The sequence below is a fragment of the Lithobates pipiens genome, unplaced genomic scaffold, assembly GCF_037356315.1.
Source record: "Lithobates pipiens isolate NorthernLeopardFrog02 unplaced genomic scaffold, aLitPip1_a1.2 Scaffold_18, whole genome shotgun sequence".
NCBI classification, from domain to species: Eukaryota; Metazoa; Chordata; class Amphibia; order Anura; family Ranidae; genus Lithobates; species Lithobates pipiens.
In genome coordinates this window covers 136922746-136936439 of record NW_027507758.1, presented here as the reverse complement: position 1 = coordinate 136936439, position 13694 = coordinate 136922746, and the positions used below count along the sequence as shown (strand labels likewise).

Below are 13694 nucleotides of genomic sequence, written 5' to 3'. Positions count from 1 at the left end.
TGGACAATTCTGGGTACCATAGCTTTTTGGGATTTTTTTTTTTTTTTGTCATTTCAGAAGACGTGCACAATTTTTAGGCTTGTTATATTTTTTTGTTTAGTTTTGTTTTTCTTTTCAATAAAGATTTTTATTGAGCAAAGTTAGAGTTAGGCTTGTTATATATGGTATCCATTTACTCAATGCGACTCCATGTTTTATATTTTAATTAAAAAGTGGGTATATATATATATATATATATATATATATATATATATATATATATATATATATATATATATATATATATATATATATATATATATAACATTTATACTTTAATGTTATATTTTAATATTTTTGTTTTGTCAAATATTCTGTATTTGTTGTTATTTATTATTTCTAAAACAAATAAATCTTTTGAACGAGAAAAAAGTGGGTATAATATTGTGTTTGTTTGCACCAAAATCCATTTTAGTTTAGATTTCCTGAAAATGATCAGGTTATCAACTCGATAAACCAAAACTTGTTGCGATACGCTGTGGTGACATGCAGTGAGGGGCAGCGCATGGTGTAAAAGTGCAGCATGTTTGCATTCTTATGCAATGCATCGCATCCCACCTCAAAGAAACGTTATGGTACAAACAAGGCACAAACAATTGTTTTCTATGTGATTTTGTGTTGAGTCTATGTTGTAGATCAATGCAGTTCAGTACAAATAGCGTGAACGAGTCCTTATTGTACAGTGTAAAAAATGATTATTCATGTATGCCTAGCTTAGCCAGCATCAGTAATGGCAACATTGCACCAACCTCAGTTCCTGCTGTTGGACAGATAAACGTTATAGTTACAGCTGGCTGATGATCATTACAGAAATCAGGCTTTGTGTCTGTTTCATAGTGTAGAACAAGCCTAAAAAGGGGGGGGGAAAAAACGGTTAGTGGAATACAAATCTTTCATACAGGCTAAAAGCATAAAACAGGTAAGTACATAAAGGGCTTGCGGGGTAGACCGTGCAGGAGAAAGTGACACTAGTCACTTCTTTGCCGCAACTGAACTTAATGTTGCTTTGAAGCTTCAGTCAAAGGGACTTCTGGTAATGGAGACAGACCAGCAGACAGAAGCAACGCAAAGTCCTTTCATCTTCCAGGGTGCTGAAACTTACTTTTAGTCGCCTAGTAAAAAGAGGACCAACGGGACACAAAAGTCTTATAGTAGACCACTCAAACAAGAGATCAGAGGACCTCCAAGGACTAGGAGTAAGCTTTATACACTTCTACAACTGTCAGAGCTGCACTCTTACCACTTCAGGAATAAAAAAAAATTTTAAACTGTCAAATTTACAAAGAGCGGCACCAATGTGTGTTAAAAAATTGAAGCCAGCAGCCATCTCGGTTCTCCACTCTTAGAAGGGATTACAAAAGAACACCTTCTGAGACACCACAAATTAAATCGAGCCTGTGGGCAGTTAAAAATGGGTAAAAGCCCATCAATGATGTGGAGCCGGAAAATATGGGTCTCGGTCTGTATGCTTACATACCCGTGTTACTGTTTTAGCATTCCAAAAGCCTGGTTGATATAAAAAAAAAAAAAAATGTAAAAAGCATTTTTAGGATCTGAAGTCACAAATGGCCACCCTCTTTCCACAAACCATCTCTCTCCATTTACACACAATTCTCCTTCGTAAGTATGGAGGTGCGGGAGATAAGAGGGCCAGACATATTTGTTTCTGGAGTTGCTTTGCTAAGGCTAAACTGTACACTGGAACTCCCTAGACATGAGCTCTCCTGGCAACAGAAAATGCTTAACGCAGCAAAAATGTGTCTAAACGCGGGACCACTTTTACCCATATTTTGCTGCGTTTAGCGTCTGGACGTTTATTTATTTCATTGGTGAGAGTACTGAGGCGCGTTTTGCCACGTCTGCATTTTTTTGGCCAAAACTTTCTTCTCCTGAACACTATTCTTCTGCGTTCAGGAGACCATGTTTAACTGTCCTTAAACTCTGCTCCTCCTAAACTGGTAAAAGCTTAGTGTGCATTGACACATAGGCCTTTATTGAGTTGAGATCAGGAGCTTTGGCAAAAAAAACGCTAAAAGCTCCTAAACTCACATTTAGGAGCAGCAGTGTACATAAAGCTTAAAGGTTCGGGAAGGTAAAGATGCCCGAGCACACGTGTGGTACACCTGTTTTGCCATCACTGAAGAACTTCTAAGACTATTCAAGTCATTATCAACAGTCACTTGAACCGAGTTTATTTTTATTAATTTTTTTCCCGAATGCGATTTTAATTACTGCACACATTTACAGAATCTCCCCTTAAGCAGGCCATAGATGGTTCAGCGGGGACTGGCTGAGATTCAAACTGTGAATAGGGCAAGCTGAATGTGCCAACCAGCCTGTCCAATTTACCATGCTTATTGCTAGCAGTAATCACTGTTCTCCCACCGGGAGAACACAATGGCTTAGTGGGATGGATTTTCCTATCAACGCTGACTGTATAGATCAAGCTATTTTCTTTCCTGCAACCTATGGTTGCAGGAAAGAAAGATCACTCCGTCTCTGGCCGGCTTTAGTGGCTACCTCTGGTCAATTGCCAATACAACTGCTGAGACAAAATCAACCGGCCACATTTATACACCGATTTGCATCTACACTAGGCAAAAATTATATTGTGTTAAAAGCAAAACATGGCCGTCCGTTGTAAGCTAAACAGAAAACTTAATGAGAGGGTTTTTAAACCTTCAACATACAATTTTTTTTTTTTTACATTTCATGGATGGATCACATTTAACTATATATCCAGGACATTGATACAAAGATAAATGCACTGCTCCAGGTCAGTCCAACAATATAGTGCCTTGTAAAGGAAAAGGTGCAGTTTCAGCTCGCACTGAAATCACTGGAAGAAATAAGAGGTGGGCGATCACATATCCGAAGAAAAAAATCCAACTTCTTTACAGGAGAAATGTAAAACCACAACAGCACAGACACACAGGTAACAAGGCTGACGCGTTTCAAAGACAATCATAATCACATATACAGGACACTTGAAAATAACCTCCAACACAGTACAACTATCAATTTAATAAACTCTTTTACAACATTTAAAAAGCAAGCTAAAGTTTACCTCTCTGCGAAATAAGATTTAAGAGGCTCCTTTGGTCGTCCAATATCATAAGCCTTGCCATTCTTAACAATGCACGCAGCACTTGCTGCAGGACAAGCCGACGTGTCTCCTTCTGAATTGCCTTTTGAAAGAAATAAACAAAATTTCCGAAAATAACCTATTTCACAGTATAGACAGGCATAAAACACAATGCATTAAAGAATAATTTTTGCTTTAGATGGAGTGGAGAGGGATTAGCGCACCCGTCAGATTTTTATTGTCATCACTCCCTGTTAAAGCCCATATCCATGTTTCCGGTCACTTTAAAGAGTCCTGGTCAAAACAATTTCCTTCACTAGGTGCTGTCTGAACTGAAATTTGCATGTCCTGCCACATATTCTCAATTGGATTTAGGTCTGGGCCGTGCTAACACATGAATATGATTTGATCTAAACCATTCCATTGGAGCTCTGGCTGTATGTTTAAGGTCGTTGTCTTGCTGGAAGGTGAAGCTCCACCCCAGTCTCAAGTCTTTTGCAGAATAAAAAGTTTTCTTCTACGATTGCCCTGTATTTGGCTCCATCCATCTTCCCAGTCCCTGCTGAAGAAAAGCATCCCCACAACATGATGTTGCCACCACCATATTTCACAGTAGGGATGGTATGTTCAGGGTGATGTGCAGTGTTAATTTTCCACCACACAGCGTGTTGCTTTTCATTTCAGTCTCATCTGACCAGAGCACCTTCAACATGTTTGCTGTGCCTCCAGCATGGCTTCTCGCAAACTGAATACATGACTTCTTATGGCTTTCTTTCAACAATACCTTTCTTCTTGCCACTCTTCCATAAGGGCCAGATTTGTGGAGTACATGACTAATCGTTGTCCTGTGGACAGATTCTCCCACCTGAGCTGTGGATCTCTGCAGCTCCCTTCAGAGTTACCATGGGACTATTGGCCACTTCTCCGATTAATGCTTTCCTTGCCCGGCCTGTCAGTTTAAGTGGACGGCCATGTCTTGGTAGGTTTGTAGTTGTGCCATACCCTTACGCATTTGCAGATAATGGATTGAACAGTGCTCTGTGAGATGTTTAAAGCTTGGGATTTTTTTTCTTTTATTTTTATTTTTTATAACCCAACCCGCTTTAACCTTCTTCACAACTTTATTCCTGACCTGTCTGGTGTGTTCCTTGGCCTTCATGGTGCTGTTTACTAAGGTTCAATAAAAAACCTCTGAGGGCTTCACAGAACATCTGTATTTACATCAAGATTACATTACACACAGGTGGACTCCATTTACTAATTAGATGACTTCTGAAGGCAATTGGTTCCACTAGATTTTAGTTAGGGGTATCAGAGTAAAGGGGGCCGAATACAAATGCTCACCACACTTTTCATATATTCATTCGTAAAAAAAAGAAAAAAAAGTGAAAAACCATTTATCATTTTCTTTCCACTTCACAATTATGTGCCACTTTGTGTTGGTCTATCACATAAAATACATTTACGTTTTTGGTTGCAACATGACAAAATGTGAAAAAGTTCAAGGGATACGAATACATTTTCAAGGCACTGTACAATACATAGGGTTGGGTTCCAGCTGTGCGACAGAGGCTTGCCGTCTTACACCCGAAGCAATGGAGAATGTGTCTGAGCAGCACTCAGCCATTCAGAGGCAGCTTTGTAATCTGTGAATTAGAGCTGCACGATTCTGGATAAAATGAGTCACAATAAAGATCACTATTCTCGCAGCATAACATCACCTTTTACATTATACAAAAAAATTGGACTAACTTTACTGTTTAGTTTTTTTTTTTTTTTTTTATTCATTGAAGTGTATTTTTCCCCCCAAAAAATTGCACTTGAAAGACCGCTGCGCAAATACAGTGCAACATAAAATATTGCAATGTCCGCCATTTTATTCTCTAGGGTCTCTCATAAAAATAAAAAATGTGTATATATATATATATATATATATATATATATATATATATATATATATATATATATATATATATATATATATATATATATATATATATAAAAATGTTTGGGGGTTCTAAGTAAGTTTCTAGCAAAAAATATGGATTCTAATTTGTAAGCAACAAAATGTCAGACAACGGTTTGGGCTTTAAGTGGTGAAACTGCTTTCATCTACCGTCCAAAGTTCATTCCTTTCATCTAAAAGAAACAATACTTTGTATGTTTTCTCTTTTCTCTCAGTGCTGAGGAATGTTGATGAACATTAGTTGGGGTTTTTTTTTTTTTTTTTTGACAGCTCGGCTCTTCACAGTTTACATAGACTCATGGAAACAGCCTATTAGCATAATGACGGGGGTTGAACCAAGAGTGATCTTTTAATGATTAATTGTGCAGCTCTACTGTGAATGGATACATAGCTTTCTGATTGGCTGAGTCAGAGTGTGACGTCATAGGCCTGCCCCTCCAAGTCAGCCAAACAGAGGAAGCTTTGTATGCATTTACAGAATATAAAGCGGCCTCTGAATGGCTGAGCGCCTGAGCTGCCTCTGAATGGGTGAGCGCCATCCAAACAGACTCGGTTTCGGGTATAAGCCGCAACATCTGTCTCCCAGCTGGCACCAAGAACTGCATACTATATGTAGCTGAAATTACATGCAGTACTTAGAGATACTACAGCACTTAGTGAAGGAAATAGTTAACTTGTCTCAGCTTGAACCAAACAAACTTATTACAGTGACAGGAAACATGGAAACCGTCTTTAAGGAGAGTCACCCTCTTTATATGTTCTGTTTATTGCTATCACCAAAAGTGAAAGTAAATACCAACTTTTGGGTCGTCACCAGCACAGAAATAGAGGGAACATTTTTAAATGGGGACACAAGTTCTGGTGACAACCATGGGATTCCCTCACTTTGGAGGGATTTCCTTTCACTTCCTGTTTTGGCTTAGGTTGGCCTACACAAATAGCTTTTCGAACGAACCTTCACATGAACATTTATATGAAAATTCTCATCGGTACATTTGAGGACATGATGAATGTCGTTCGAAAAGTGCTCCAATAAACATTTGTTTTAACATTTAATTCTGGAGTAAACTTTACTTAACCAAAACACACATCCATTGTTAGAAATTCATTCACTTGAGAAAAATTTTGCATCCTTTGAATTTTCTTGTCGCTGCAGTCGCAAAAAAAAAGTTAATTCGACGCCACTAACAATAAGAAAAATTGTCAAACAAAATTCTACTAGTGAATGGACAAAGCTTTAGTAAAGGGAAATATCCCCAATGGGAAAGACATCACACATGTAAAACTTACAGGGGGGTTATAAATCCTCCTTTAGCTAAAAATAATAAAGAAAGTTTTGCTTCTAGTTCTTCTCTAAACACGGCAAAAAAACACGGAACTTGATAAACCTGCTTAAACACACACCATGTTATGCTAAGATGAAAGATAAACACGGTAAAACGTGCACATCTTTTTGCAGGTAAAACAATTAGCATTTATTTATTTATATATTTTTTGGGGGGGGAGAGCCTAAAAAGCACAGACCCACGATCAGCAAACGGTGGGTGCAATGCAGGGCTCTTGCAGACTCTGTGTAAGCTGTTTGATATACATCCAGGCAATTACACACTAACTGGAAGCATCAATGAACTTCCACAGCCCTCAACAGCACCGTTGTAGTTCATTGAGAACTACAAACCAACAGCAGCAAAGGCTGCCAGATCTTGTAGTTTTCTATTCACAGAATGAGTGATGTGGCTGGACGGGCAGAGAATGACAGAGAGCTGGGGGAAGATCGCTCTCCGCCTGTCACATAGAGGAGCTGGTAGATTTGTTACATGTTACACCCTGAATGTGGGTGTAACCCGATACAAAAGGTGAATTTTGTAATTAATTTTATGCATTAAGGTAAAAAACCTCTGCTGCTTGTGTTTTCCCAGGCCCTCCCCCCACTTAATCAAGCCTTATCCCAATCCAGTGATAAGAACGAGAGCAGCAGCTCTCTCAGCTTTCTGTCCCACCTCAACGCAGATTGATAACAACAGACTCCCAATGCTATCAGTCAAGATCTGTGACGAGCGAACAGAGGGCGGGGCTGAGCCACTTTGTGTCAATAGACGCAGACAAGTCAGCTTGAGAGCGAGACTACACAAGTGCCCCCCATGGGAAGCGGCTTTTCATGGGAGCACTTGCTAAGGAGGAGAAGCCTTTCTACAGGTTACCAGTTTTGAGTTAAAGAGGAGTTCTTTTGTTAGAATTATTGCTCTCGCGCTAACAATTGTGCCAATACCTCACATGTGTGGTTTGAACACAGTTTACATATGCGAGCGCAACTTGCATATGCGTTCGTTTCCGCGCACTAGCTCAAATGGACAGGCACTTTACTTTTTTTTTTTCTACACTGTCCCCTTTAAAAAAATAAAAAAAAATGGATCACTTTTATTCCTATTACAAGGAATGTAAACATCCCTTGTAATAGAAAAAAAAAAAAAAAAGCATGACAGGACCTCTTTAATGTGAGATCTGGGGGTCAAAAAGACCTCAGATCTCACATTTACACTTAAATGCAATAAAAATGTTTTTTCAATAATAAAAAAAATAAAATAAAAATTGCTAGCGTTTATTATAGCCGCTTACAGTATTCACCACAGTAAACATGTGGCTCGTGGTTGCAGGAAAGGAAATCAGTCTATGGCCAGCTTAACAAACTGATGAAGAACCTTGTGTGAGGACTGGTATTCATTTATTTTCTTAAACCAAGTTGTGCATATGCCCTAGCCTGCCTGATTAAAGGTACAAAGCATTCATAAAAATGCATGGGGGCTAGTGGGTGCACACACACGACGCATGAGCGTCCCCGTGGACTCGATGTCCGCAATCATGACACGGAGATGCCCATGTAAACAAGGCATTTCCCTGTTCTGCCTAGCAACATAACAGGGATCTACTGCTCCTTATCATCGGGAGCAGTGATCTCTGTCATGTTTTAGTGAGCCCACTCCCCCCCTACAGTTAGAACACACACACAGGAAACACACTTAACCCCTTGATCGCCCCCTAGTGTTTAACCCCTTCCCTGCCAGTGTCATTTATCAGAGCATTTTTATAGCACTGATCGCTGTTTAACCACTTGCCGACCACTGCACGCTGATATACGTTGGCACAATGGCAGCAGTGGGCCAATGGGTGTACCTGTACGTCCCCTTTAAATGGCCGGGCTAGCGGACACGCGCCTGCTGCATACAGCGTGACCGTACCCGTGGGCTTGATGTCCGCCGGTCTCCCAGTGATCGTGTCACGGAGCCACGGAACAGGGAATTGCCTATGTAAACAAGGCATTTCCCTGTTCTGCCTTGTGACATGACAGATCACTGCTCCCATTTCATCGGGAGCAGTGAACGCTGTCATGTGAGTGGAAGCCCATCCCCCCCAGTTACAATCACTCCCTAGGACACACTTAACTCCTTCATCTCCCCCTAGTGGTTAACCCCTTCCCTGCCAGTGTCATTTACACAGCAATCAGTGCATTTTTACAGCACGGATCACTGTATAAATGACAATGGTCCCAAAATAGTGTCAAAAGTGTCCGATGTGTTCGCCTTAATGTCGCAGTCCTGATAAAAATTGCAGCTCACCGTCATTACTAATAAAAAAAATAATAATAATAAAATGCCATAAATCTATCGCCCATTTTGTACACTATACCTTTTGCACAAACCAATATACGCTTATTGCCATTTTTTTACCATAAATATGTAGAAGAATACATATCGGCCGAAACTGGGGGGAAAAAAGTTTTTGTTTTTTTATATATTTTTGGGGGATATTTATTATAGCAAAAATAAAAAAATTTTGCTTTTTCCCAAGTTTACTCACTTTTTTGTTTATAGCACAAAGAATAAAAACCGCAGAGGTGATCAAATACAACCAAAAGAAAGCTCTATTTGTGGGGGAAAACAAAAAGACGTCAACTTTGTTTGGGTGCAACGTCGCAAGACCGCGCAATTGTCAGTTAAAACACAGAGCTGAATCGCAAAAAGTGCTCTAGTCAGGAAGGAGGTAAAATCTTCCAGGGCTGAAGCACTTAAATGTCATTGGTCCCAAAATAGTGTCAATAGTCAATAGTGTCAGATCTGTTGCAATGTCGCAGTCACAAAAATCGCAGATTGCCACCATTACTAATAAAAAAAAAATTAAAAAATGCTAGAAATCTATCCCCTATTTTGTAGACATAGTGCACAAACCGATCAATATACACTTATTGCGTTTTTTTTGTTTTTTTTTTACCAAAAATAAGTAGAAAAATACATATCAGCCTAAACTGAGAAATCTATTTGTTATATTTTCTTTGGGATATTTATTACAGCAAAAAGTTAAAAATATTGTTTTTTTTTTCCCCAAAATTGTCGCTCTTTTTTCTTTATAGCACAAAAAAAAAAAAAAAGAAGGGCAGAGGTGATCAAATTCCATCAAAAGAAAGCTCTATTTGTGGGCAACATAGCACAACCGCGCAATTGCCAATTAAAACGTTGCAGTGCTGTAAAAAAATGCTCTGGTCAGGAAGGGGGCAAATCCTCCCTGGGCTGAAGTGGTTTAAAAAAATAAAAAAAAACCCTAGATATATTTTTAAACAACTGTTTTCTGTGACCCGTTCACAGCATGCATGTGCAGTGGTGTGCAGAAAAACGCAGCTCAATAGAGATGGTGTGTAGAAGTCCTTAGGTCCCTACACAGCGACACTCAGATTGGGAGATAGAGGATCAGCACTAGAAGACAATCCGACACTTTAGTGCACATGTGCCAACAGGGAACATGATGATCTTATTAGTGTGCTGCTGCTCCATCATCCAATCAGCAAACTAGGAGTGTATTCTGGATCAAGCGGTGATACTGCTAAAGTGGAGGTCAAGGACCTAGTTATGCTGTCTTGCAGAGGTGCTTCTATAACAAGACTGACCAGGCAGAACTAAGAATTCCTCGGTAGGCAAAATCGTTATCATATATGTATTTCAATGGTGTCTTTCTTTAGCAGTTTGTCTGGAATTACAGAAAACTGGCGTTAAGTTGTACAGAGGCTGTTAATTGCCTGGCTGTTCCTGGATTCAGTATTTCTGATCACTGGCTTGGAAGCAAGCAAGCACACTAGTAAGGCCCGATTCACACCTATGTGTCTTTTGGTGATTTTTGCAGAAACGCACTACAGTCCTTTTAACATTGTTTTCTATGGGATACGTTTACATCAATGCTTTTTTTCAGCCGCTGCAATTTTGGGGTGGGTCAGTGACTTTTTTCCCCATGCAAAACAGTGCTTTTTTTGCTTCAAATTTGTGTTTTTTTTGGGCCAATTTGGTTTAAAACCACAAATTGTGACAAAAACTGCACTACGTGCTTTTCTGCAGCTTCTTCTTTGAAGTCTATGGAACCACAAAGCACCGTTTTGCAATTATAAAAAAAGTCACTGACCCTTTCCAAAAACACAGCGGCTGAAAAAAAGCATAGATGTGAAAACGTGGCCAATAGGAAACCATGTTGAAAAGTCCATAATGTGTTTCTGCAAAAAGCATCAAAAAATACAAAGGTGTGAATCAGGCCTAAAAGTCAGAATGGTCAGAACTCCTGAGGTTTGTTCCAGGTCAATGACTCCAAGAAATTAAGCCGATATATCAGCAAGACTGCCAGGGAATTGGCATCTTTAGTGGCAGTGACCGCCTTTACATTTCCTCTGAAATAAGAGCAAAATGAGAACTCTGCCCAAAGAAATTGAGATGCAGGTACCCTTTCAGAAAACGCATACACACGAATTACAACATAACCTTACCAATTGTTCGACAAACATTAATGTATAAGTCAGAATCAGGATCCCAATCATCGACTAAATATCCACCAGTGGTCTTTATTAATGGGTTCAAATCATGTTTCTTGTAATCAGCGTCAAAAATGTAACAGGGTACCTAAACAGAGAAGTAGAGTGGTTACATGGGTAGTTTAAACATTTTAACTACTTGGCAGATTTGACACGTTCTAATATTGGCCAATGTACATGCTACCTAGGGAACAGGAGAATTACCTGGAATCAGGGCACACATACAAATCCCATACAGCACTCCCAATTGGAGGAACTCTGGGATTGGCTATGGCCACACATAGTGGCAGCAGTAAGTGAATGTCAGGGAGGTTCTTTAGAAAGGAAGTGGAGCCCCAGAAACTCTCCAGCCATTTTTAGCATTAGCTGTTGACAGCCATTCTGTTGGATGCTGGTGCTAGTCTTTGGTGGTCCATTCTTTCCCCATCTATGAGGTTTTGCGATTAGCTTGATATGCCTATTGATCTTCTATGTTTGTATCATTCACATTTTATTCTTAATGAAAATTATTATGTCCTTCACAAGACCAGTGCGCACTGTTTTTTTCTATTTATGTACGTTTCAAGGGGGCTTTCAACAAGTATTGATGAATCTTACCAATTCTTGAAGCCTGCAAGAAGCTTGTTTAAAGCCAGACATGGATGAAGAGATTTTCTTTCCTGGAACCACAGGCTGCAGGAGAGAAAATCTTTCAATTCCCCCATCAACAGTGTCAGAGTAGAAGATGGATTTCCTCCCGCAGAGATATTGGGTTCCCCCAGCAGGGGGGGCTATACTTGCCGGAAGAACAAGCAGTGATTATTGCTAGTGACTATAGACACTGGTAATAAGCACAAGAAAAATCAGACATACTGGTTGGACCCAAGTTGATGATCAACCAATTTGGGTACATTCAACCTACCCAAATGTGGTTTGAAACTCAGTCGGTCCCTCTTGAGCAGGCCAAGATTCAAACCGTCTATGGCTGGCTTTAAGCGACAGCACTCCCATTAGGATCGATGTTTAATCTCCCCAAACTGGAGCTGAAGGATGCTTTTAAAGACATTTTCCTGTGAATGTTTATTTAAACTGGCAGTGATCATTAAAACAGGAATTTCTGAGTGGCTCCTTCTCATACCTTGGAATCCAGCATAAGCACATACAGGAAGAAAACAGAACACATGGCCATAAATGTATTAGAAGTTTAGACCCCTTTCAGACAAAGCAGACTCCATCAAGCGGATCTGCCTGTTCAGCGAGGGATCTGTCCGCTGGAGGAGATGGTTGACAGGTCCGTGTCTGCTCCACTCATGCAGAGCAGACAATGACATAAAACGCTGTCCTCTATGGGGCAGCTGTATGTAAACAGACCGTCTATCCGTTGCCATCCGACTATCATCCAAACCGATCTGCCAATCCCCATCCATCAGTTTTTTAACAGACAGGATCGGATGCTAGCGGTTGCCAGCAGACACATGTCCGCTGACATTCACCACTCTATAGAGAGCAATGGATGGTCTGATTGGATCCAAATAAAAAACTGACAGGTGGACCCGATCAGTCCGTCCATGTGAAAGAGGCCTAAGAGCAACTCGTTGGCTTAAAATAATTGTATTCAAGTATCTATTCTTTTTTTTTTTTTCTAAAGAATTTGTATTAAAGATTTTGTCAAACATTACAAAAGATAGACAATACAATTTTCATGTATTCAGATATGTAACGGAGCATGGTTCAGATTACAATTTAAACATCATAACTTTGGAGTAACACGTCTTGCCAGGGCCCTTTGAATATATTTCAAATACAAGTACAATTCCTGGTTTAGAAAGGTTTTGTACGTTCCTCAAGCTTCAGTTCTACGCTTAGTTAATGTGAGATCTCTCGAGGAGCTACTCATCTACCAGGGTCGGTAGGGATGTAGAGCTGCTACATTGCCTCCTAACTCGTTTTCTGCAAAGTATGTATTCTTAAAGAGGGATTCCGCCCAAAAAAAAATATTAAGAGCCAGCAGCTATAAATACTACAGCTGCTGACTTTTAATAAATGGACACTCACCTGTCCCGGGTTCCAGTGATGCCGGCAGCCGAGGCCGATCGACCGCTCAGGCCTCGGCTGCTGCCGCCGCCATTCGAGGTGAGGGAATCAGGAAGTAAAGCGAATCGGCTTCACTTCCCGGTTCCCTACTGCGCAAGCCGCGCCGCGCAATCGGAAATCTCCGCGCTGTCACTGGGACCCGTGTGTGTCCCAGCAGACAGCGCGGCAGGGCAGGAAATGGCGTAGACTCCCGTGGGAGTCTATGCCCGGAAGTGGGTGAAAATACTTGTCTTTGACAGGTATCTCCACCCCCCTCCCCCCTGAAAGGTGTCAATTGTGACACCGGAGGGGGGGGGGGGGGGGGTTCCGATCAGCGGAGGTTCCACTTTAGGGTGGAATCCCGCTTTAACTCATAAAATGTACCTTTAATTTTGCTCAGACTCCTCCAAATTTCCATATTTTATTCTATTTTTATTTTGTTGCTACTATAACCCAGCATCCTGTTAGAAGGTGGCTGCGTACATCCTCCATGGTCCCAGTGTATGTAGAATGTAGCCACCCCCTCTCTTGTTCACCACTGAGATGGACTAGGGACTATGGGATCTGTAGTACACATAATGCCATGCATATGACCACAACTAATGTGTACTGCGAAGTGCGGAGAAAAGGACAATTTTGGGAGCTCACTGAGAACATTACGAGGAGAAATAAAAAACATGGTAAGAAACAGTTTCATGAAAAAGAATACA

General features: G+C 40.4%; 1 protein-coding gene across 1 annotated transcript in view; it reads right to left on the bottom strand.

Moving 5' to 3' along the window:
- Positions 1-13694, bottom strand: part of IGF2R (insulin like growth factor 2 receptor) — a 211975-nt gene that overhangs the window by 133217 nt on the left and 65064 nt on the right. The window contains exons 5-7 of the mRNA XM_077486170.1: positions 10888-11020; positions 3107-3227; positions 789-888 (exon numbers count right to left, since the gene is read on the bottom strand). Of these exons, the coding sequence (XP_077342296.1) occupies positions 789-888; positions 3107-3227; positions 10888-11020 (354 nt within the window). The remainder of the gene's footprint in view (positions 1-788; positions 889-3106; positions 3228-10887; positions 11021-13694) is intronic.